Source organism: Apiospora hydei (genome assembly GCF_038363865.1).
Source record: "Apiospora hydei strain CBS 114990 chromosome Unknown utg000004l_segment0_segment0, whole genome shotgun sequence".
Taxonomy (NCBI): domain Eukaryota; kingdom Fungi; phylum Ascomycota; class Sordariomycetes; order Amphisphaeriales; family Apiosporaceae; genus Apiospora; species Apiospora hydei.
The window spans coordinates 2049354-2073787 of NW_027117363.1; the positions used below are offsets into that span (position 1 = coordinate 2049354).

The window sequence follows — 24434 nt, forward strand, 5'->3', positions numbered from 1 at the left end:
CTGTTTCATTTGTTCATTTGTATTCATTCTAGACCTGGCTGGCAGCCTCGCTATATTGTCCAGCATTCTCTCTATACCCCATCAAGTCTGGCTGTGCTGACTTTGCCTTAACATTTTAACCTTCCCAGACCTCCATGTAAGATTGCGAGACACCACGCCGGTTCGCACAGAGAGAAAGACATCAATTCTCGTCTCTGGCTTTCCCGTGTTCTCTCGTATCGCACCGACTGAGTCGTCCATGGCGATCCAGACATGCAACGGTCGAGGTGTCTCGGCCCTCTCCACGTGCTACTGGATAACCACCTGCTCCTTCCATTCACGAAGCATGGTTTTCCAACTACCTAGGTACCTCTACAACTTCGCGTCCGGCTCATCCTCGCCGAAGAGTTCCAAGAACGACGGATGGACCTCATCCGTCAAATCGCTGGCTTGCAGGCTGCGGCCCTTCTTCTGGAACGCATTGCGCGAGCAGAGCTATTAACTTGTTAGCAATCCATTCTCATCTCACTGTAGCCTTGGGGAAAGAGCAAAATGGAAAGGGGGACGTACCCTCGTAATAGCACAACCTCCAAATGCCGCCAGACCGAGCAACTCCTTCGACTCCAGCTTGTTGCCGTGATCCCAAATGCCATCCAAGTACGCCTGTCGCCAGCCGAGGAAAGTGGCAATGCTACCGGTGAGCGTATCACCCTGGCCACCGCTGCGCTTGAGCCCACCTTGGAGATCGACCACCATGGTGTGCTTGCCGTTGCTGATCATATCCTGGCCGCCCTTCTGAACGATAGTGACGCCGCCGAGTGCGCGCGAGAGGGCCTCAACCTTGGCCGTGGGGCTCTTGTCGCTGTCGCTGGCCTCGCCGTTATCGCCGTCGGGCTTGAGGCCCTTCCAGAGGCGGCCGAACTCGACAGCGTTGGGCGTCAGCACGACCTCCTCCCAGCCGACGAAGAGCTCGGGCCGGCTGGTGACAACGGCGAGGGCATCGGCGTCGAGGACGACGGGCATCTTCTGCTTGCGGGCCGCAGCCAGCACCTTGGCGCACGTCTCCTGCATCAGCGGGTCGCGGCCGAGCCCGGGCCCGATGACGAGCACGTGCAGGCGGCCGAGCATGTCGATGATCTTGCTCGACACCTTCTCCGGGTCCGTGTCCTCGGGGGCCGGGCAGTCGTTGGAGGACGGCGAGGGCGACTGGCGCATCAGAGGGTGCACCATGAGGTTCGGGGAGTACGTCTTGATGACGGCACCGGCACCCGGTGTGCAGATCACGTGGGACTATGGGATTTGGTCAGGAAGACAGTTCTCTAGATGAACATACATAGGTACGCAGACATACCATGTCACATCCCAGTCTTGCACTGGCCATCGCAGAGAAGTACGGAGCTCCTGTGTAATCCTCGCTACCTCCAATGACGGCGATGCGGCCCAGCTGCCCTGCAAAATTTCCGTTAGTCTGGTGCATATCTCATCTCCCCAATGATGGCTGCGTACCTTTGTGAAACTTCTCCAGCATGGGTGGCACCATTTGGCGCACCTTGCCTAAAATCTCCTTTGTAGCGGTCGACATCTCGGGGGAATCAGAACTCATGTCTGTACGGCTAGGATCCTTCGATGTACTTGGTCTGGATGTGATACTATATATTTCTCGATGTTAATGAGCCCAGTGTAGATTTAATTTGTCGGGTGCGGCGACGTGCGGAGATTCCTGGAGCCGTAGTAATTGGTCGGCTGCTGCAAGTGATGTGTATAAAGTAGGAAACCAGCTCTGGGTTTGGAAAACTGAGGGAGCTATACACGACAATTTAGTTCAAGTCGGACAATGGTCAGTGGAGTTGTGTGGTTGCTCTGCGTGAAGGTAGGAGGAACGTAAGGTCCGGCAATGGGTTTAAATATGACATCACGAGATCCAGAGATCCATCGGAGCCGCATCATCGGTTTTATCAGAACAGAGCTACACGCAACTCGCGCTCACAGCATTATGCACACAGTCCAGCTCCAAAACCTGTATTACCCGTCATTCAGTCTCAAGCTGTATGGCTATAATTTACCAGGGGCATAGAGACGAGCAGGCGGGTGGCCAAAATGCGCTTTCAGCAAATGGGCTTATACAAGCAACACTCCGGCGCTTCGCGCCGCCGTACTGCCAGTAAATTGTACAGAGGGGTACGGCCGTGTACGCCAACACCCGTCACCAGCAGCACCCTCGTTATCGCCAGCACTTTTTCCCTCGTCTACGCCGTCGCCTTCCCTCTATATTCTAAAAAAATTCTTGGAAGAAGAATACATTATGAATTTTGTATTATTTTAAGCCCCTTTTTGTTTATATCTTAATATAATAAGAAATAATACTCCGTTTTGCGGTAAGCGTATTTTTTACCCGCCTGATTGACGAAAATTATGGCGGAATAGTTTCCAGTGCTCCGGAGGTGGTGGGCGTCCGTTTTATTTAAAGGGGCGCGAGGCGTCCGAAAATGGCATACCTACATGTATATAGCATCCAAGGGTGTACGTACTGGTTCACTAGAGATCTCAGACAAAACGATACGGGTATTTTAGAACATATTAATGAACAAAAGGAATCGAGTGCTCTTGAGTTTGTGGCTCTATTTTACAAAGGCTGAGCTGGAGGGTATAATCTCCGTGTCTCAACCAGTTCCGCACTTTTGCAGCACCCGACTGACATACATCTCGCCTCTAATGAGAAACAGGTCCCGCCAACTAATGCAGCATTTCCGCAGGTATAGACAGATCCTCTCCCTTCACTCCAGCCATCGATTATCTAAGGTACATGCACCCTTTTCTTACGACGTGAAGCTCTTGGTGAAGGTCTGGACGACGTCACGCAGCTTAGCCTCGAGCTCCTTGCTGAGAGCACCCTCCTTGTCGATGGTGGCCAGCAGCTCAGACTCGTTGGTACGGAGGTGGGCCAGGAAGTCAGCCTCCCACTGGGTAACCTTGGCGACGGGGACGTTGTCGAGGAAACCGTTGACACCGGCGAAGATGAGGGGAACCATCTCGTTGACGGCCATGGGGGAGTACTGCTTCTGCTTGAGGAGCTCGGTCAACTGTAGATAGCGAATGGATTAGCTGGTGTATCTGACACGATTTCGGGGGAGCTCTTGGTACTTACACGCTCACCACGAGACAGGGTCTGCTTGGTGGAGGCATCCAAATCGGAACCGAACTGGGCGAAGGCAGCGACCTCACGGTACTGGGCCAAGAAGAGCTTCAGGGAACCAGCAACTTGCTTCATGGCCTTAAGCTGGGCAGCGGAACCGACACGAGACACGGACAGACCGACGTTGATGGCGGGTCGGATACCCTTGTAGAAGAGCTCGGCCTCCAAGAAGATCTGACCGTCGGTAATGGAAATGACGTTGGTAGGAATGTAGGCGGACACATCACCACCCTGGGTCTCAATGATGGGCAGGGCAGTCATGGAACCTCCACCGAGCTTGCTGTTCATCTTGGCAGCACGCTCCAGAAGACGCGAGTGCAGGTAGAAGACATCACCGGGGTAAGCCTCACGTCCGGGAGGTCGGCGAAGCAGCAGAGACATTTGACGGTAAGCAACAGCCTGCTTCGACAGATCGTCGAAGATGATCAGGGAGTGCTTTCCATTGTCACGAAACCATTCCCTTAAAGGAAGTCAGTTTAAAAGATCAAGACAGGCATGATGATGTATAATGGACAGTCACTTACCCGATGGAGGAACCGGTGAAAGGAGCAATGTACTGCAGGGGGGCGGCCTCGGAGGCAGTGGCGGCGACGACGACGGAGTACTTCATGGCGTCGTTCTCCTCCAGGGTCTTGACGAGCTGGGCAACGGTGGATCGCTTCTGACCGACGGCGACGTAGATGCAGTAAAGCTTCTTGGTCTCGTCGTTGGTGTTGTTCCAACGCTTCTGGTTAAGCATGGCGTCGAGGGCGACAGCGGTCTTGCCGGTCTGACGATCACCAATGATCAACTCACGCTGACCACGGCCGATGGGAACCATGGCGTCGACAGACTTGAGACCAGTCTGGACGGGCTGGTTGACGGACTGACGGGGCAGGATACCAGGGGCCTTGAGCTGGGCACGGCGTCTCTCCTTGTTGTTAAGAGGACCCTTGCCGTCAATGGGGTTACCCAGAGCATCGACGACACGGCCGAGCAGCTCGGGACCGACGGGGACATCGACCTAGAAACTGTTAGTCGCTTGTTGTGTGCCATAAAAAAGAATTGGTGCCTCTCACAATCTCGCCGGTACGCTTGACGGTCTCACCCTCCTTGACGAGACGGTCAGAACCGAAAAGCACAACACCGACCTGGCCAGCCTCCAAGTTCATGCACATTCCCTTGACACCGGAAGCGAACCTAGGCGCATTGTTAGTCGGGTCCGTCCAATCCGGGGTTGTATTGAGGAGACATACTCGACCAGCTCCTCGGCCTGGACGTTGGCCATACCGTGCACACGGGCGATACCATCACTGTAGAGCACCAAAAGTCAGTATAACAGCCCCAATTGTGCCAATAAAACGTAGCTCGAGACGGTGATAATCATGGCGGTCGGTGAGGTCGATGGGGCGATGATGCAATTGTTGGCTCTTGTGTGTTGTCGGGGCTCGTTGTCGCCATGAAAATCCCGACTCGGCTAGTCTCCACTTTCGCTTCGAGGAAGAACATACCCAACAGACAGGACACGGCCAGTCTCGGCCAGGTTGGTCTCCTCGGAGACGCCACGGATGCGCTGCTCGAGGATGGAGGAAACCTCGGTGGGTGTAGCCTTGGCCTCAGCGTAGGAGCGGCTCTGGATTCTGAATGCTGCGCGATTTTGCACCTGCGGTGGTGGAAGAAAAAGCTGTTAGCCGAAGGCCCGACCAGACATGAGGTCAATGATGCAGCGGGTGGCCGGTGCTCGTCGGAGCTCCCAATCCATGCTTAAAAGCTTCCAAAAAGCTCAATTGAGCTGTTCGAGGGCCGTTGAGATGCATTGATGGCAAGTGCAGGCAGGAATTGATGGCATTGAGGCCGGAGGTCGATGGGGAGTGGGAGCCACACTTACCGCAACAGCTCTACCAGAGGTAGAGACAGCGCTCACGGCGCGCGTGGACCGTCGGAGGGCGTTGCGAAACATTGTGAAAAGAGGTGACCTTAGATCCTCTAGAGAAAAGAAGGAGAATCAATTGCAACCTCTTTGCAATTGATGGGGGTGGGAGGGGAGATTATGGGAGGACGGGGTTTGAAGGGTTTTGGAGGTTCTGAATACAGATCGGAGGAAAGAGAAGAAAAAGCTCTCTTTGCATGGCCCGGACACACAGTGGCCGCGGGTCCTGGCCTGGGACAGACTGTTCCCAATTCCTGCTAGTCGAGCTGAGCAGTGCACGTACCAGCCCACTTCTGCTTGCACTTGCTCTGCTGGAGACGGCGGGAAAAAGAATAAGGCGGGCCCGACTTGACCCGACCCGAAGATTGGAGATCGAGAAAAAAAGTATCATGCCAAGCAGATGGCAAGTGCCGGGCAGCTGGCAGCTACAGCACTTGGCTATGACTTCAATTGAGCACGAGCAGTGGTGGAGTGGAGTTGTTGGGGAGCTCCTCACCCAATTTGGGTTGTCTGTGTCGCTTTCTGTTCTACAAGGTATATTGACCACCAGGGTACCTACAAACTTCGAATAATTCAATCCTTATTTATCAATTGAGAAATTTTAAACCACGGCATCGAAGCACATGAGTTTTGTTCATTGGAGAACCAATTGGTAGTTGGTATTTCGAATGGGGTTCCCATACACTGGATGTAGGTGGAGGATGTCAACGATTACCACAAAGCCGTTCGTCCGGCTCTGATGCGGAACCCAGTCGCTAACCTCCATGTTGTCTCAAGTCAATCAAATGACAGCCACTTTTTGGATGACCGGAGTAACATATCAATAATCCTTGACTCATATTCTGGTTAAACCCGGTGTCTCAATTAACCAAACGGAATAACCTCATGGAATGTGTAGTCATGTTGAGTAACCAGTTTCTGCATCAAGTCAAGTAATCATGCGTACACATGCTATTATTTCACATCTCACGTTCGATCGAATTGGTTACTACCTACTCTATAACAGGGAGAATCACGGAATGGTTGTGCAGTATTATATATTATGTCGATTAAGTAAGTATATGGAACGACTTTGACTCTATAACTGTCTGCATAGCAGCACCGCATATTCAACCACTTCCAAGAAAATAGCCCTTCCTCCCTTGTCTCCGTACGAAATGCCTCTGTCATCATCATATTGAATTGCGAAATGCCACATCTCCCGGTCGCCGGTGGCCCTGGGGATTCTGTGCTGTAGTCCCTTGCGGATCAGAGTGCCGCCTCATCTCATAATACCTCTTATACGTCCTTCTCACGAACTCCAGTATCTCGCGGCCGCGCTGGCGCTCGAGCTCGCTCTCCATGATCTCATATTCGCGCTTCTCGAGGGGTCGAGCATCGCCCGCGAGAGCGGGCCCAGCCACTTCGGGATCCGCTGCCGCCGTTTCTCATACTTGAGCTTGACCGTGGCCAGAGCGACGATATCCTTCAGCTTCAGCTCTTCGTACAGGACCCACACGGCGTTCTCCAGCTCGTCGGGGTCGACCTCCTCCAGACACCAGACCGAACGCTCGGAAAGGGGGGTCTTTGTGTAAACAGATGTCATGTCGGAAAGGGATGTCATGTCGGACGAGGAGGATATCTCGGAGAGGGAGGTCATCTTGGCCAGGGGGCCATCCGAGGCTCTGAAGGACCTGCCGGGGTGCCGCAGTGGTCACACGTGCCACATTTGGCCGGCAGCGCGGGCAACTGATAGATCTCTTGTCGTTTGCGTTTGCCTCGCGGCTTGGCGTTATCGTTGCTGTTGTTTTGATCGTCGTAGCCGTCGTTCTTGCATGGCCTCGGCAGGTAATGTGCGACAGCTTTCCCCTTGAGTCTCCGGAGCCTTTGGAGACTCGCAGGTGATCTCGAGCGCATCGTGTCGTCTTCCGATGATGACAAGGACAAGACAGTGCAAGGCGGAGAGCGGCGAGGCCGTATCACCTGCTGGGGGTATCCCATTATGAACATAGTTCGGGCTGTATCATATCGAGTTTGGTAGACGCAAAATGCACTGCGTACTTTGTAGAATAAGGGTGGCTCTACTGCCAAAGGAGATAGCTCACAGTAATAAATTTCTTCAGGAATGGTTGTATAATTAATATTCTCGATAACAGAAAGTCCAAGGCCCGCCAGGTACTAAAGGCAGAACTTGCTCAAAAACCTGGGCATCCAAACTATGCCAGCATTGGATCCCTTCACGACTAAACTTCGCGCTCTTCGAACGAAACTGATTGAATTTCGTAAATATCAAATAAAAACGCCAGTAAATTAGATTTAATATATCGAATATTAGAAGAAAACGCGTAACGAATACGGAACGAACTCGTAAAAAACAGGGGAATAATACACATATTTTTCTTCGAGGAGCCCGATATCAGTGCCACAAATATATGCCATCCTCCTGGTAGTTCCGGCAACTATTCCAACGTTAAAGCCCTGTCGAAGACCACCAAGAAAAACAAGGCATTCGCGGGTGGCAGGGGTTCACAAGGAACCAAGCGGAAGCAGGGACGTCCCGCCGGGGAAGTTATAGACGAAGCCAATGCTGATACTCCGGCAATGAAGAAGAAGAATTGACCATCTTCCGGACAAAGGCTTTTTGGAAGAAGACCACCTCAGCGAAGCTCCGAAAGTCTTCTACTTCTCAGCACGACTATCAAGGCAAGCAACCAACAATACGCAGTACTGCAGGCAGATAGAGCCGTGGCCTATCTAAAGATGAGGACGAGGATGGGGACGTCAAGAAGAGCGTTGAGGGTGACGAGGTCTGAGTCTGGAGTGTGCTAACCTATGGAAGGGTATGGAGAGCAAGCGTGGAACGTGTGGAAAGACGTATCGTAATAGGTGACCGATAAATGGTCAGGCAACATGGTTATATTGGGCCTCTCACAAGACGGAATGGAATACGGAAGCAACCTCTGGCACAGGATAGAGACACTTTTCCTTGCAGGAACATGAAAGCAAACCGCTAGTACTGGATGGAGACGACTGTCCCTCCAGGACCGCGTATATTTGCGATGAATTAGCTCTTTAGACTTGACGTTGGGTCCACGGACAAACACATACACATTCAATATCACCAATAGACCATTATTTTCCTTGTCAATAATATGATTATCTCGGTATGCTCGTAGGAGCCCCGCCAGATCATGAATTTTGGCAGACCTCTCGCTCAGGATATATACAGTTAACTGCCAGATGGACTCCCCGATAATTCGCCAAAAGCACTTTTTAAAACCCAGAACGCTATGACGTTATGCCACATGAAAACAACGTAAAAGAGAATAAACCCGCCTAGAAGTACAACACGGAACCGACTTAGCTATGTAAGCCCTTCGTTCGGTTCTTCATCACTTCTCTGCGCTTCTTATCGGCCTCCGGATCCCACACAAGGAACTCGTGTAATCCACAGCCAGCAGGGACCATGGGCAAGACGGGCACCTTCTTGTCAGTCATCACCTCCAAGAGGGCCGGGCCGTCCGAGTTGATGAGCCACTTCAGAGCATCTTCTACCTCCTCGGGCTTGATGAGGCGACGATGTTGCACGCCCATAGCATCTGCCAACTTCATGAAGTCAGGATTCTGCTGGTGGGTATGCGCGTATCGGTCTTCGTAGAAGAGGTTCTGCCACTGTGTGACCATACCCTGCTCCTCGTTGTTGAGAACAATAACCTTCACGCCAATGTTGAACTGGGCAGCCGTTGAGAGCTCGGTGAGAGTCATGTTGAAGGACGCATCTCCATCAATGTCGATGACAAGAGCGTCAGGACGAGCGACCTTGGCGCCAATGGCAGCCGGTAGGCCGAATCCCATAGTGCCCAAACCGCCGGAGCTAATCATGGTTCGCGGGTGACGCCACCTGAAGTGCTGAGCAGTCCACATCTGATGTTGGCCAACACCGGTAGCAATGACGACCTCGTCTTTGCGATCGTTCGTCAAATCGCTGAGCTTTTCGATCAAGGCCTGGGGCTTGATCATGCCGGCGCGCTCGGTACGGTTGAAAGAGTTCATCGGCCACTTTGCCTTCCAGCCCCTGATCTGGTCGAACCAGCCCTGGCGGTCGGTCATGCTTCTCATCTCCAGATGCGGCATCAGCTGCGCCAAGTTCTCGGCAACATCACCCTCGACGGCTTCTGTGGCTTGCACAACCTTGTTGATGTTCTTGGGGAGAATGTCGAAGTGCACGATTCCGCCACGGCCTTCAGCAGCAGCAGCCTTAGCCGCAGGGGCGAACTTGCCAATGTTGAGCGTCACGCGGTCGTCAAACCGGGCGCCCAATGCAATGATGAGATCGGCCTCCTGCATAGCCATGTTGGCGAAGGCGGATCCGTGCATACCAAGCATGTAGAGGGACTTCTCGTCGAGCTCGTCGAAGGAACCAAGACCGTGAAGGGTCGTCGTTACAGGAATAGACGACTTCTCAGAGAACTCCTTCAGAAGCGCTGGGCCATTGCCCGCAATCATGCCCTGACCAGCGTAGATAACAGGCTTCTTGGCCTTGTTCACGAGTTCAGCAACGCGGCGCAGAGATACGGCCAATTGCTTTTGGGTCATGTCCATAGCAGCCCGCGATGCCGCGCTGGGAAGAGCGGGGAGGGCGGTCTCGGTAGGAATGGCCTTCCTGAGGATGCTGGCAGTGACATCCTTGGGCAAATCGACCAAAACGGGTCCGGGACGTCCGCTGGTGGCAATCTCGAAGGCCTCGTTAATGCGCCTGGGGAGCTCAGCCACGTTTTTCACCATCACGTTCCACTTGGTGCAGGCACGCGAGATACCAATAACGTCGGCCTCCTGGAACGCATCGCTGCCGATAGCGGTGGTCACAACCTGACCGCAGAAAACAACCAGGGGCGTGCCGTCAGAGAGGGCGTCTTGCATGGGGGTAATAACATTCGTGGCGCCGGGTCCCGAGGTTACCAGAACGACACCAGGCTTGCCCGAGGCGCGGGCATACCCTTCAGCCATATGCCCAGCACCTTGTTCATGTTTCGGGAGGATGAAGTCGAAGTGTTTGGAGTTGTAGATGGCATCGAACACAGGAAGAATGGCGCCGCCAGGGTATCCGACTATAACTTGTTAGATTTGTTTGTATGGGGTCGAGGCGTGCATGGTTCACATACAGACATGCTTGACGCCCTGTCGGAGCATCATCTCGTGGAAGATTTCTCCACCACTCTTGCCAATGAACGACTCGTCCATCTCGGGAACCCGAGGGTTCACGAGGGGTTGCACATGGTTGCTGTCTTTCGTCTCGGCAGTGTTGAAAGCGGGTGCGGGTACCTCACGGGGACTGCATTATGTAATTTGACGTCAGTATAAGTTTCCACACGATAGCGACATGGTTGGGCAACATACACCGCAGCAGCAGTGGTTTGCGTCCTCACGCCAGTCGGTCCCTTCTTGGAATTGACGGCCGACACGGCCGCCGACGAGGTGAAGAGGCGCTGTTGGCACTGAGTGCGCGAAACCTGGGCCAAGGGCCTGACGGCCCTGGAGGCTTGCCTAGTTCGCATCATGGTGGTGGTTGGGCTGTGCGTAGTAGACGCAATTGAACCAGCAGCAAGAAGAGAAAAAGGGCAAAAATTTTGCGAGATGCAACACAACTTTAGCTTTCCAGTCGTGAGTCTCTTGAACCCGGGGTGACGGAAGAGAAATAAATAGCTGTGGCGGATGGGAAAAAGTAAGGACTAGGGGACCCAGGCCAAGGTATGAGTCGAACAAACCGAACCACGACTACCAGGACTACGGCGGCCGTAGTGAAAGAGGGTGTGCGAGTGCGGGAGACTGCAAAATACCAAACCCGCGGCAACGGAGGTTGAAAAAGAATTGCCCGCTGCTGATTCGTCAGGGCCGGTGTGGGGTAAGGCTCCTCCAGGGGATTGTGCACGTTGATGCATGCACGAGCTCCAGCCTGCTGTGGCGATATCGGCTTTTCGACTGTGACTTGCTCCAGCCGTAGATGAATTGCATCCCAAAACTCAATTGATTGATTGATTCAAATACGAACATCTACTACTGGTAAACCTTCGAGGCAAGGAGTAAACTCCCGGCCATTGGTCAAGCTGACTGGCATTTGCTCAACTTGTAGCATCCCCGAACTTCACTTCATGAGCAGCAAGTCCAATTGAGCGCGCATCTGGACTACATGATTCTCTGCGTCGCTGACGACATTGACTATGTACCTAGGTTGGTAGCCGTGATGGGATCCATGGATGGCTGGAATCTTTTCAATTTTCAATGCAGCCAAATATCGCCTCAGGCCTTCTGCCCGGCGATTGGCAGAGAGGCAGACTCTGGGGGTCCTGTCTGTTAAACTGAATCAAAATCTGCAGGGCCATGCCTGAAATCTAGATGTCGCCCTAAAACTTTGATCGCCTCTAACTTTGCGCTATCGTTTTTCTGCCTTCTAGCTGGCTTTGCGCCACCTTCTCTTTCTCTTAACCATCGCGGAATGAGATGGATGGGGCTGCTCTGACCAGAACGCACACTGGATATTCCCGGTCCTATGCTATTCCCTGCTTGGCCTGCCGAGTCATCAAGTCGAACTCATACAAATGCAGCATGTTCCATCTGCAGAGGACAGTATTCATACACTCATATCCATCAATGGTGTTCGCGTAGAGTCGCGCGAGCCCTTCGCCGATCGATACTACTTCAAACCGTATGAATAAGAGCAACGCAACGTGCCGCCGAGATCCTCTTTTTGTACCCCCATTTTTACTCAATAAGTGACCCGATAGGACTCCAGGTCTGCGCATGGAGTTGACAGCACTCCATGCTATCACTTTGGTGCTCCCTGTCCTTGATTTCTGCCCAGTCACCTGCCCAAGTTGCAGCGACAGGGTTACTATGACTGAGGTTTTCGGCCCCTTCAATCCTCAATTGCTCGTCATTATATCTGCCACCACTGGCCAAGGCCTTGTACACAAATACCAGTTGGGGATACGATGCCACAACAATCGGCTACAAGTGATAATGCGAGTTGATGAGTGCCGGAATGCCACACGAGTTGGAACTCTTTGCAACCGTATTGCTGCACGTCGGGTGTGCCTGGCCAATCACGTCAATCTGTCAGATCCCAATCCGGAAAAGGCATCTTGAGATCCACCCTCTCCACGCACTCGACCCCGCGGTTTGTCGTTCCCCGAACCGAAGTTCCCCATCGAACCACCAGCGCAAAAAGCCCCGCATGGCATCGTCTTATATACGAGGTGAAATGTGTTCGACTCCCAGAGTCCCATCGATGAAAATGTCAACTAAACAAACAAATTCGAAACATGGGTAAGATTGCGAAGATCGAATACTTCCGCGTGCCGCCTCGATGGCTGTTTGTGAAGATCACGGACGATGCTGGCGTGGCCGGGTGGGGCGAGGCCTCGCTCGAAGGTCACACACAGGCAGTGGAAGGTTGTCTTGAGTCTTGGGCCACTCGCTACATTGGACTTGAAGCAGAGTAAGCGATGAAACTAGTGGTGGATATATTTGACTCGATGCATTAACGAGACGATAGTGACATTGAGCATATCTGGCAGCTCTCGTACAGGGGAGGGTTCTACAGAGGTGGCCCGGTTCTGATGAGCGCTCTGTCTGGAATTGATATCGCGCTATGGGACTTGAAGGGTTGGTAGACTCGTACGCTGTGTCAAATTCTGGACTGGTCCGCTGATGAGTTTCTAGCGAGAAAGTTGAATGTGCCTATCTATCAACTGCTTGGGGGCAAGGTCCGTGACACGTTGAGAGTCTACGGATGGATAGGGGGTGACAGGCCTAGTGACGTTGAGGAACAAGCGTGGGTTGTATCTCAGAGCCCGTCTTAGCGACAGACCAGCTAACTCGATCTGCAGCAAAGCGCGCATTGCACAAGGCTTTGATGCTGTCAAGATGAACGGAACAGAAGACCTGGGCTGGCTCGACTCACCCAGAAAGCTGGACGAGTGCGTGGCGAGAGTGAAAGCCGTCAAGGCCCTGGGGCTCGATGCCGGTGTCGATTTCCATGGCCGGGTGCACAAGCCCATGGCAAAGCAGCTGGTGACCAAGCTTGCTCCCCATGAGCCTCTTTTCGTGGAAGAGCCGTTGTTGTCCGAGAATATCGGAGGCATCAAGGACCTTGCAGCTTTGAGCAGTGTGCCAATTGCCCTTGGCGAGCGGCTGCATAGCAGATGGGACGTTAGACCCTTTATGGAGGTTGGCTGTGTGGATATCCTCCAGCCTGATGTGTCCCATGTAGGGGGCATATCGGAGATGCGTCGGATCGCATCGATGTGCGAGACCTACGATGTGGCCTTGGCACCCCATTGCCCCCTGGGACCCATCGCACTTGCGGCTTGCGTCCAGGTCGATGCGGTATCCGCAAACTTTGCGATCCAGGAGATGAGTTTAGGGATTCACTACAACGTCGGAGGGCAGGACCTGAAAAGCTATACCAAGAATCCCGAGATCTGGGACGTTGATAAGGGGTATATCAAGTTGCCGATAGGACCGGGGCTAGGTATAGAAGTTGACGAGGATCAAGTCCATAGCTTGTCCAAAGAAGCCAAGGCGTGGGTTAGCCCGACATTCTCGGGCCCTGGCAAGGAACTAAGAGAGTGGTGATGCAAAACCGTGTGTCAGGTCGCGGAATATCTGGTCTCTCCTAAGTAGGTATCTTGAAGAATGTCTAGCTGTACTGCAATTTGTCGTGGGTAGCATAATGGAGACATCAAGACTGTCACTCAAAGTAGCGCACCACAAATCCCTATGAACTACCTTGGATAATGATGGATAATCGGAATAACACATCGGTGTATTTTTATGTATGCTATGTAATCTTGTATGAATGCTTAGTGAAAAATGTCGGTGAGATTCCAATTCATTAGTGATTTGTTGGTTGCCTGTGCACATTAAAGGCCGAAGCAACCGGCCGCTGATTAATCAAAGCTTCTTCGATCGGGTCGCTGCTATCTAATCGCCCAGATCCATCATTGATGTAATCATCCATTTCCGCTCGTCTTTTGATTCCCATTTCAACAAGACCGCAAATCGGTCATTCAAGATCTGCCTTATCCTAAATGCCATCGTCTCCGAAAATGGACTGCAAGTCTGCTGGAGCCCAGCAGGCCTGCAAAGCCGTCCGCTGCATCCAAGACCTGCGATCGCTGTCTACTCGCAAGGACGCGGCCCCAGCTTATCCGCCCATCTCTAGCATCCCCAGAACTTCTCCGGAGCGACTTGCGCAAGCCTCCCCGGACACCGACGATCACGACCCATCATCGCCCAAAAGCGCCCGCACCTACCTCTACCTCGCCTACGGCTCGAACCTATCCGCCGAGACCTTCCTCGGCGTCCGCGGCATCCGGCCGCTCTCCAAAGTCAACGTCTCGGCCCCGGCCTTCGACCTCACCTTCGACCTGCCCGGCATCCCGTACCGCGAGCCGTGCTTCGCGAACGTCGCGCCGCGCAAGCACCTCCCCGACCCTCCCAAGCCCCCCAGCGACCGCCGCAGTTCCCTCCTCCCCCTCGTGACGACGACGTCGAAAAGGCCGCGGGGCTGTTCCCCTCGCTGCCGCCGCGCGCGCCGACCTGGTCCAAGGGCCTCATCGGCGTCGTGTACGAGGTGACGCCCGAGGACTACGCGACCATCATCCGGACCGAGGGCGGCGGCGCGGGCTACCTCGACGTGCAGACGCCCGTGGTCGCGCTGCCGGCCCCCATCACCGTGCCGGAGAAGCCGCCGATCCCCGAGCTGCCGCGCCCTTCCTCGCGCACACCCTCTACCAACCGCGACTGCCCGATGCGCCACCCGACAACGATGACGGCCACCACGAGAACAACGACGACGGCGACGGCCCCAAAAAGCCTGAAAAGAAGTGGTGGTACAAGTTCGTGACCCCCGTCCGCCGCCCCGAGCCCGACTACGCCCAAGCCAGCGCGCGCTACCTGAAGCTCATCACCGACGGCGCGGCAGAGCACGCCCTGCCCGACGACTACCAGGCCTACCTGCACCGGCTGCAGGCGTACACGATCACGCGACGGCGCCAGGAGATCGGCAAGTGGCTCTTCTCGCTGCTGTGGCTGCCCCTGCTTCTCGCGGTCATGACCTTCAGCCGCATGGTCTCGGACAAGGACGGCAACATGCCGCGCTGGCTGGCCGTCGTCATGGCCGTCCTGCTGAACCTGATGTGGATGAGCTATGATGCTGTATTTGTCAATTTGTTTGGCGATGGCGAGCGGACGATGGAGGATGAGGATGACGGCGACGATGGCGAGAGGGTCGCCGCGAGGAATAGGAAGTACCGTTGGCTGCAAATGGAAGATGACACGCTTAATGAGAAGAACCGGCTGTTAAGCGACTGGTAAGCTGGCAAGGATCAGATTTCAGTATGAAGGTATGTATTCGTAGTCAGTAGGCATGTGGATTCTAAGTTGGCTTCTGAAGCATGTGCAAATCGAACAGTCATTGTTTTCCTTGGGATTACAGAGCACCCTGTATTACAGTTGTTGATTACACTCGAAGTTCATCAAGATGAATTTGAACTTGTTAATGTAAAGTTTCTAAGCCTTTCCAGCCTATAAGTGCAGTTACCGCGACCAGTGTTTGCTGAGGGTATCAATGCTCGCCTTTCGATCCATGGGAGATCACATCGTCCCATCCTAACCACCCTTTAAAACTCCTGTCCTGTATATATAGTCCCAGTCCATTCCATTTTCGTAATACCTGATTAGTTCCTGCCCTTGTTGATCAACTGCAACAGATCCTGGTAGGTGTTCTTGCCCTCGATAATATCGTTGACTGCAGTGAAGAGGGGGTAGTCCTTCTCCATGTTGTGAACCTTCAGGAAGCTGTGAACTTCCATCGCCGTGGTAGTACCTTGTAGCTTCTGGCCGTTCAGCTCCTTCGCCTCAATCTCAGCCACGCTGACACCCTGCTCTACGGCATGGCTTGCGCAGCGGAAGTTTCGTCCACTGCTGCAACTGGTGATCAGATCGGCCACGCCCGCACTCTCGATGGTGAAGGTCTCCGGTTGTACCGTCTCTTTGAAAAACTCCTTGCCAAACTTGATCATCTCGAGTAGACCTCGTCGCACGATCTCCGACTTCGCGTTGTCTCCAAGCCCCAGGCCTACAACGAAGCCGGCGCCCAGCGCGACAATGTTCTTGAGGGCACCGCCCAGCGAGACACCGGCCACGTCAGACACCATGCTGACTAGGAAGTAGGGGCGCTCGAACAGGGTCTGGAAAGTCTCGTGATCGAGAGGGGGGTATTCGGAAGGCACAGGCACGAGCTTGGTCTTGCTGGTGCGTCCTCGGGCGTCCTTGTGCTGCATGTCGGCGAGCGGCGTGAGGGGAGTGATGCTCAGGTTGGGGTCCGAGGTTTTCGCCGAGCCACGAATCGGTGTCGTGGCGCGGGGGGACGGGTTACGCGAGCTGTCCATGGGCGGGGGTCGTAGGCGATAGTCGTGCCGCACCACTTCTCGGCGGCGATTTCGGAAGCGATGTTGGCACCGCTCAGGGCGCCACAGTAGATACCGAGGCCATCGCCGATCCATTCGGAGAACAGCGAGATGCCCTCATCTGTGACGTGTACACCCTTGATGCAAGAGATTCCTCGGGCGAATGGCACAATCTTGCCCTTGATTTGGGCCGACACGCGGTCGATGAACTGATGGGGAAGGTTAAAGATCAGAATGGAAGAGTCCTTGACGGCATCTACCACTGAGGGTTGGCAATGAGGTTGCTGGGGAGCTTGATGCCGGGGAGGTACTTGACGTTCTCATGGTACTTGTTGATAATGTGTGTGAGCTTCTGGGGCTCATCGCCGACAGACTCGTCGTAGTAAGGGGAATCCTTGGGAATCACGACATCCTCCTCGTACACCCACATGTGCACTTCGGGCTCCGAAGATCTCGGGGTGCTCCTTGGTGTTCTCAGCAACGATCTTGGAGATGGTCGAACCCCAGTTGCCAGACCCAATGACGGTCACCTTGTGCCGCTTCTCATGGGCCTGGGCCTGGGTTGAGAGGAAGCCAGGGGACATTTTGACGGAAAAGGAGCGCCGAGAGGGAGATATAAGGCGGCTTTGGTATGGTGGGGAAGAGCCGTGAAGTGTCCGAAGGTGGGCAGATACGGTGCGGAAAAGGTGGGATGAGCGAGCAGTTGCTACAGGGGCCGGATAGCGAATCAAGATACGCATCAATACAGATTTCGGGCTGGTTTCGAGCTGGAAGCAGGACAGCCTCTCCTTTATAAAAACAAGGCCGGGGGCTCAGGTGCTCAGATGTCCAGGCAGGTGCTCCAGTACGGTCGTACAGCTACGTGCAGAGCGATGAAGTTCTTTCTCCAGTCTGGTCCTGGTCTTGGTGAATGTGGATGCGAACCCTTGCCAATCAACTCCTCGGCCGAGGAGGGCTTTTTACTGCCTAGGCACCTGGGAGAGAGAGGATGGCACTTGCCATTCATTCTCCTCCCTTCTGTCCCTCTCTGCCCTTCCCCAAGAGAAACATGGATTCAGCTACCACGTTAGCACACTTGGTTCCCACCCCCGGCACCTGGTCCTTCCAGTAGTGGCCGTGTTCGTTCACTGAGCACGAAATCGATGGGCCAATCGCGGTCTTTGCATGACGCAAATATCAGATAAGCTCCAGGGAGATACGTGACCGCCTACCGGTTCTGGCCAGCTCTATCTCGCTCTAGAATCTAGTAGAGTAGCCCGAGGGGTAGGTAAGGAAGTGCTGCAATAGCAAGGCCTGACTATCACTGCCAGGGCGGGAATGCCACAATGTCACAATGTCGCATCCTCAGCTCAACTCTCAGATGACAGCGGCCAAGTCCGGCCGTTGTCCAATGTGCCGAGGAGGCTCATCGACGCTTCTGATCAGAACCAGGTAGTCTGGCAGTTGCATGGCGGTTTGCCCCATAATGGTCCAGCGATCTCGTTACATCCCGGACGAGGATCGAGGCTCTGCCCGTAATTGTCAAATCATGCGACCGACACATGTGAAAGCCCTTTCCAACATACCGTTACATACCGTTCCTAAAGCCCGACTTCACCAGAACGCCGTCCACGCAGTTTCTAGGTAGATTGACATAATCACATCCATTATCAGGTAGAGTCGTATTGGTCTTCCAACAAATTCGACGGTTTCTCCTCAGATATAGCGGACGACTACCTCACTGTCTGCTCACAACAGAGACTTGTTATTTTCTTCTTCTCTTCTTTCTTTTCCTGTTTCCATGACTACTGGGAACTATGCATCCCAGGCACCACAGATGGCACGGTGGCACGATCAAAGTCAATTGCTCGATCATGACGAACCCTATGATCATGATGGAATCTGCTTAGTATGGATAGTACGGTGTAGTATGTATCTTCCCAGACTAACCGTTGGGTCTAATTGATCGTTGCAGCCCGCTGGATTCCATCTTTACTGCCATCAATCGAAGCAAGTCATTCAATTGACGGAGGGACCCGTTTGTGCCTTGTGCCTGTGCATCTTGCTTGTTCGTGCTTAGGCTGGATTGGCAGATTGGAAAAAAACGAACCCGACCGTGACGCGGTTTCGTGCTGCAAAACTCCACTAAAAAGTCCCCCCCGTATCAACAATAGGCGACCCATCTCTACCAAACTGAGCCGACTGAGGGTTACCACCGCCCTTTTCAACGGCTAAGCGCGACTGGGCCTCCGCCTTTACATATATTCCAATCATAACGTGTTCATATTGTTTAATAGTCGATTTGTATTTTGTATTGTATGTATTGTTTTATGCAGCGACAATCTGGCAGTGAATCGCAATTTCAACGCCCGTACGGATTACAGGACCATGCAGATGTACTTGCCTCGCCCTGTCGCACACGGCATGCAGCTTCCCTTTTGACCACCCAATCCGCAAACGGCACGCAGCAGCGCCTGCCGTCAGTCGCTCACCACCAATCAACGAGGACGTAATGAACGTCGAGCAGTGTCGCAAAGCCTCAGCAGAGGTTCTAGCGGGATCCGCCACCAGTCGCAGCATCGGCCCAACCCTCGCAAGTCGCGCCCACGAGCGAGAAAAGGCATTGCTGCAATCCGAGTCCCGAGACAACAGCAGCAAACAGGCGGGGAGGCGCACGCGCACCACACGTGCTCTTCGGCGAACCACGGAACTCCTACACCACTGCGCACGCGTACGCGATCCAACTTGATTATACGCTCACGTAGCAGGGGCCCCGGCGGCACGGACTCGCCTCAAATCCCACGACCGAAGTCCACAGCATCCATCGTATCGCAATCATTATTGCGCCGCCGCTCTTCGGGCCAGCAGAAATCACCAATGCCGAGTGGCTCGACCCCGCGCGAACGCCGGCCGTTGGGGCTGGCGCAAGCCTGGAACCTCGCGAAGGCAACCGACGACGATAATAATAATAATAACCAGGGTGACGAGACATTCGATCTTAAGAATGCATTCGATATGGCGAAGGCTGAGGCAGATGGGGTCAGGCTGGGGTCGCCCAGTCCGGCCCCTCGGCCTCAACGAGTAAGCAGCAAAGATTCACAAGAGCTAGGGTCCATTCGCAATGCTGGACGAGATCTTGGCCAGCAGTTGAAGAAGTTCGATCGCAATCACCAGCTCGCAAACGGCAGTGGCCCCCTAAGAGGGCTTTTCACGAGGAGGAATAGTATCGGGCCCAAGGTGACGGAAACTGCGAATGCCCTTGCTGCCAAGTCTAGCGAAGGCGGCTTGCAAGATGCTGAAGGGCCATACGGCGCAAGTCTGGAAGCCCATTCGAGAAAACAGTCATCGGAAAGCCTCCTTAGCGAGGAGGACTATCACAGGTTCTCGCCTCTGCCTTCTATCGAGCCCAGTCGGGTCGATATGGACCGGTCTCCTAGCAGAAACCGACCGCACTTTTCTCCCCGGAGAAGCTACAACTCTCCTAGCAAAAACCGACCGAACTTTTCCCCCGAGAAAAGCTATAACTGGCAGCTCGACGCCGATTTCACTGCTGGCGATTTGCAGATCTCCGATAGTCCGCGCATTAAGGCTGCAAAGACCGACGACCGCGAAACGAATCGTGCTTCCCCCAGTGCAAGCTCTCAAGCCTCGGATAGTCCCAGTGGCCGCCGCAGTGATGCCAGGCTGGAGCAAATCCGACAGCGGGAGATTGAGGCCGCCGGAATCGAGTTCCCCGGAGAGTGACGAAAGCTTTCCCAGGAAAACCAATCGGCGGTTGGATGAGATCAGAGCAAGGGAGATGGAAGCCAGATCCAGAAGAGCCGTCGCAACAAGTAGGCTAGACGAAATTCGCATTAAAAACTCAGAAGCTCGGTCGGAGTCTCAATCACCAGAACTGGCGAAAAATACATATCAAGACCATCCCCATAGAGCGTCATTTAGTGGTTTGGACACTGCCAGAACAAATGGTGTTGGTGGAGAAGCGATCAGGGATGGTCCCTTCCCAATGTCAAGGAACCTGAACGAGAGATACCCCAGCAGAGCCTCCGACAACGGTGCTATAGGAAAGACTGGGATATCTGAGGGACTGTCTAGAAACGATTCCTACGATCTGCTGCGTCAACTTGCTCGCGCAACAAGTGCAAGTCCTTCCCCCCACCTCCCGCCAACACGAAAAACACACAGGAGTTACTCTGGCAAGAACCGATTATCAAGCAAGAGCCTGCTGCAGAGAAGGAGACTACCAGGCCGCGCTTCTTGCGCGATGACAGACGTACGAGGAATCCTGAAGCTAAGGGCTTTAGGGAACGACTTTCTGTTGGTTTCGCTGGACTGCGTAAGAGTCTATCTAGCGACTCCCAGCCAGAGAAACGACGTCTTAAGACGACGTCGGAGCCTGACCCGGTTGACCGCATTCAAGCCGAAATGAACCTCTTCGCTCCGCAGGACAATTACTCGGAAAAAGGTTCCGTTCGTGCTCCTTCACCTGCAATGTCAGATACAACAGATGATGAGGAAACGCCCCGTCAGGACCGCGCCATTGATCCTTTGAGCCAACCAACTCCGCGGGTCACTGGGGCATACGTTGACACACCAGCGACCGTCAGGGTTAAGAACGAAGATGGCGGTGTACCTGAGAAGGTCCCAGAAGCTAGAGGCTCTCTGGCTTCCAGGCTGCTCTTTGGCTCCCGATCCCGAACGTTCAGCAAGAGTGAATCGGAGTCTAAGGAGCCCGAGATCAAGCAGGAATCCGAGATCAAGCAGGAATCCGAGATCAAGCAGGAGGAGAGCGATGGATCGGGCAGAACCGGGAGAACCAGCTCGAAACCCTCCTCACAACGCGGGGGCTCGCGCTCAGCCTCTCGGCGGCGCCGACCTTTAATCAATACCGCCAAAATCCCTACACCGTCAGAAGACCTCCGAGCTATTCTTCGCCACAATCAAATCGATGATTCAACCCTGGATGATGCAGAGTTCGACCGGCTACTAGCCGGGTCCAACTTGGATCACAATGCACTCGAGAGGGTTGTTAGTGAAACCATCCAAGCCGTGGATGAAGCTTCAGGTGCCGCCCACTCGGCAGAGCGAGAAGAGGAGCTGGAAAGACAAAGGATAGACCGCATGAGTAAATCGCTCAAGACCGGTCTTCTCAGCATCCGTTCTGCGAAACAGGGCATTGAGCGTCTCGAAGGCAAGGTGGCACAATCCGAGCATCAGATACCACCAGACCTGGCTGCCGACCTGGGAAAGCCCGGCAGCTGGAAGTTCCCAAGTGTTCTAACGCAACATGGCGATAGTGCGATGCACTTCTCGATCCCTCGTCTCTATCGCAGAAAACCTCGCTTCGCCTTCACACCTTTCGGCTTATTGAGCTTCGTATTACTTACTTGGTATACGCTGGAGTCTGCTTTCTGCTACTTGTATGTGTCAGACTACGAGTGTCTGCCAAGCTATCCCTGCGACTGGTCACCACACGAGCCATACTTTCCCTATTCCATGCCGTTCATGTTGGACGAGTGGACGACTGGCGGAAAGGGCCGTGAACTAGCCTGGCGTGTCGGCGAAGAAGTTGGCGATTTGGCGGCGGAAGTAACTGATTGGATTTCGGGTGACGACTTTACGAAGAGAGATACCATGTACATGGACGCGTGGGAAAGGAAACGGCACTGGAGGAGACTGAGGAAGAAAGGCCTAGTCAAGAAATGGGTCGAACCCCCGAGTACCGAGAGAAGATACGGAGCTGGAAGGCAGCCTTCGAGGCGCGAGAGCGTGCGCGCGAGACCGGGGACGACTGGGATTACGAAATGACGTTCAGCGAAGACGAAAGACTGTAGTGTCTTTTCGTACATAATTGTGCAAAGACGTGGTGCGACGTTCAGAGGCACTCGCAGCAGCATCATCATTAAGGGGGTTCGCAGTACCACCCTCTTTCATCATCATTCAGCGTTGGTGGATGAAAAGCATCCGACCTTGGCATGGCTCAGGATACCACACAGTTGCAATTGCTTACAGGAGAGGATAGTTCGTTCGGCAAGGCGTTGGCGGCATAGTTGATAAGCAAGTGTTAAATGCAGCTTCAGACATGAGTATCAATGTCAAATACCAAATACAAACTTCACATATACTACCATTGTAACCATGCGCAGAAACTTACTACTAGGAGGTCGATGAAGTGCAGGCAGGCCCTACGAGGCCATGGACTTGGACGTCTATCCGACGCTCGCATCTGGACCAGCTACCAGCCCTGTTTTTGAAACTGCACAGGGATAGAGCTGAGCTGACCTATGGTACAGGATGATTCAGCTGCAGTGTAAGTGTCGATGAGAACCCCATGCAGCCAACCACCCGACTTCCCACCATTTGCAGATACATTAACACCTCAAGGGATAGATGAATTTTACGAGCTTCCTACACCTCGCATGCCACATGTTCCTGTTTGGATGCGACCCACCGATGTTGATTTCTTGGGTCTGTCTGCCTATTGAAGCCTTCTCTTCTGGATGTAAGCAAGCAAGTAAGTAAGCCCAACTACTTTTCTCTCTCTCTCTCTCTCTCTCTCTCTCTGTCTGTCTCTGATGCGGGCAGTACCTGACTAGCTGGCTGACCCCAAGCGAAAAAGACGGTGGGCAGTTGTCACCTGCATTGGAAGCCACAAAGCAGGTTTTAGCTGATATATCACATCCTTGCATGCAGGTCTTGGGGTGGTGGTCGGTGGTGGTCTAGGGTGGTCTGAAAGGGCGCCTTCATGTGCGACCCAAGGTACATGTAGGGAAGGCCTGGCTGGTAAGGCGTAGCAGCAGTTGGTATGCAACTCACCCAATTCCACCCAACTTGTTCCACACCCACCATCCGCAAGCCATTGAAGCATCGCATGTCTACCAGTCTGCCTTTCTTCTTTCTCTGCCCCGCACGTCATGCAGATCCTCCCCCGGCCTAGTTGCCCGGACACGAGTTGGAGGGTGTGCATGGGGCCTTGTTTCTTTTACACATACACAGTTTTCTTCCCCGGCCGCCTTTTGCTCTTTCTGTGTCTTTCCCGGGCACGACTTTGCGCATCTCGGAAATCGAGATCCTGGATCCTCTCGAGTCCCGACCGGGGGGTTGGTATGATATCAGACCACAAAACATCAATTGCGGCTTGAACGGCATCAAGGCTGTAGGCAACGACATACGTTCAATGGCTGCTGCTGCTGGGCTGCTGCTGTCGCTGCAACAACGGCCTCTCACGCACCTGCCAGCAGAGAGTCCTGTTCTGTACACCCTTTGGTTCCGCCATGGACGGAAATAGACAAGTCAGGTCCCATTACAGCCCGAAGCATCGTAGTACGGCCGTGTTAGTTTTCTCCATTGCGACCAAGCCCAGTCGCACTATTTTCAACCGCTTCGAGATCCATCAGCCCTGTACAGGTAGACAACGTCATGATTCGATGGTGTGAGCTGGGGAGAGGATCCCTGGTCTGCGGTTGTCGCTTTTTGGTGACCAGCACCTCAGCTGGTCTTGGCCTGCATAACCGATAGGCCAAGGCAGTAGCCAAGGGTATACATGGTATACAGTATAGACGCCAGCAGCTCTCCCCAACCACTTCCAGTTTCCCGACACGTTGTTTGGTAAACATGCCACCAACTGGCCAGAGCCCACAAACGCCAGGCCGCCCAAGAAGAGTGCTCGCAGACCCATCCCAGGACGACATTGCTTCTCCTCACTCACAAGACAGACAGACAGACTTCCTGATGAGGACGGGCACCCTGGTCGGTGATAGTCATAATATTGCTCTCCCTGCACTCGTCTCGTGGTTGTGGTCGTGGTCCACCCTTGTAGTCACTCCGGTTCTCGTATTGTACTGACCTATACCCCCTCCGTTCGCGGGATATCGGCTAATGCTCGATGAGCTCAAAGCTGGCCATGCCGGTCAGCCGGGTTGTC

General features: G+C 53.8%; 8 protein-coding genes across 8 annotated transcripts; 3 read left to right on the forward strand and 5 right to left on the reverse strand.

Moving 5' to 3' along the window:
• Positions 1-351: 351 nt before the first annotated feature.
• Positions 352-1582, reverse strand: PG997_003150 (ATP-dependent (S)-NAD(P)H-hydrate dehydratase; the record flags this gene model as incomplete). The annotated part of the gene is made up of 4 exons (XM_066807465.1): positions 352-474; positions 550-1269; positions 1331-1428; positions 1486-1582. The coding sequence occupies 4 exons, from the start codon at positions 1580-1582 to the stop codon at positions 352-354; spliced, it is 1038 nt and encodes a 345-aa protein (XP_066671083.1).
• Positions 1583-2795: 1213 nt separating this feature from the next.
• Positions 2796-5111, reverse strand: PG997_003151 (uncharacterized protein; the record flags this gene model as incomplete). Its single annotated transcript, XM_066807466.1, has 7 exons — positions 2796-3059; positions 3125-3632; positions 3697-4175; positions 4231-4351; positions 4408-4464; positions 4663-4814; positions 5040-5111. 7 exons carry the CDS (start codon positions 5109-5111, stop codon positions 2796-2798), a joined length of 1653 nt encoding a protein of 550 aa, XP_066671084.1.
• Positions 5112-6372: 1261 nt separating this feature from the next.
• On the reverse strand, positions 6373-6720 carry PG997_003152 (uncharacterized protein; the record flags this gene model as incomplete). The annotated part of the gene is made up of 1 exon (XM_066807467.1): positions 6373-6720. One exon carries the CDS (start codon positions 6718-6720, stop codon positions 6373-6375), a length of 348 nt encoding a protein of 115 aa, XP_066671085.1.
• A 1700-nt stretch (positions 6721-8420) lies between these two features.
• On the reverse strand, positions 8421-10618 carry PG997_003153 (acetolactate synthase I/II/III large subunit; the record flags this gene model as incomplete). Its single annotated transcript, XM_066807468.1, has 3 exons — positions 8421-10168; positions 10223-10392; positions 10458-10618. 3 exons carry the CDS (start codon positions 10616-10618, stop codon positions 8421-8423), a joined length of 2079 nt encoding a protein of 692 aa, XP_066671086.1.
• Positions 10619-12379: 1761 nt separating this feature from the next.
• Positions 12380-13694, forward strand: PG997_003154 (mandelate racemase/muconate lactonizing protein-like protein; the record flags this gene model as incomplete). Its single annotated transcript, XM_066807469.1, has 4 exons — positions 12380-12555; positions 12613-12722; positions 12780-12891; positions 12947-13694. The coding sequence occupies 4 exons, from the start codon at positions 12380-12382 to the stop codon at positions 13692-13694; spliced, it is 1146 nt and encodes a 381-aa protein (XP_066671087.1).
• A 473-nt stretch (positions 13695-14167) lies between these two features.
• Positions 14168-15437, forward strand: PG997_003155 (uncharacterized protein; the record flags this gene model as incomplete). The annotated part of the gene is made up of 3 exons (XM_066807470.1): positions 14168-14527; positions 14584-14796; positions 14907-15437. 3 exons carry the CDS (start codon positions 14168-14170, stop codon positions 15435-15437), a joined length of 1104 nt encoding a protein of 367 aa, XP_066671088.1.
• Positions 15438-15799: 362 nt separating this feature from the next.
• PG997_003156 (uncharacterized protein) lies at positions 15800-17115 on the reverse strand (the record flags this gene model as incomplete). The annotated part of the gene is made up of 4 exons (XM_066807471.1): positions 15800-16505; positions 16547-16740; positions 16806-16904; positions 16960-17115. The coding sequence occupies 4 exons, from the start codon at positions 17113-17115 to the stop codon at positions 15800-15802; spliced, it is 1155 nt and encodes a 384-aa protein (XP_066671089.1).
• A 1907-nt stretch (positions 17116-19022) lies between these two features.
• PG997_003157 (decorin binding protein domain-containing protein) lies at positions 19023-22344 on the forward strand (the record flags this gene model as incomplete). The annotated part of the gene is made up of 5 exons (XM_066807472.1): positions 19023-19241; positions 19322-20250; positions 20441-20649; positions 20712-22158; positions 22206-22344. 5 exons carry the CDS (start codon positions 19023-19025, stop codon positions 22342-22344), a joined length of 2943 nt encoding a protein of 980 aa, XP_066671090.1.
• Positions 22345-24434: the final 2090 nt, after the last annotated feature.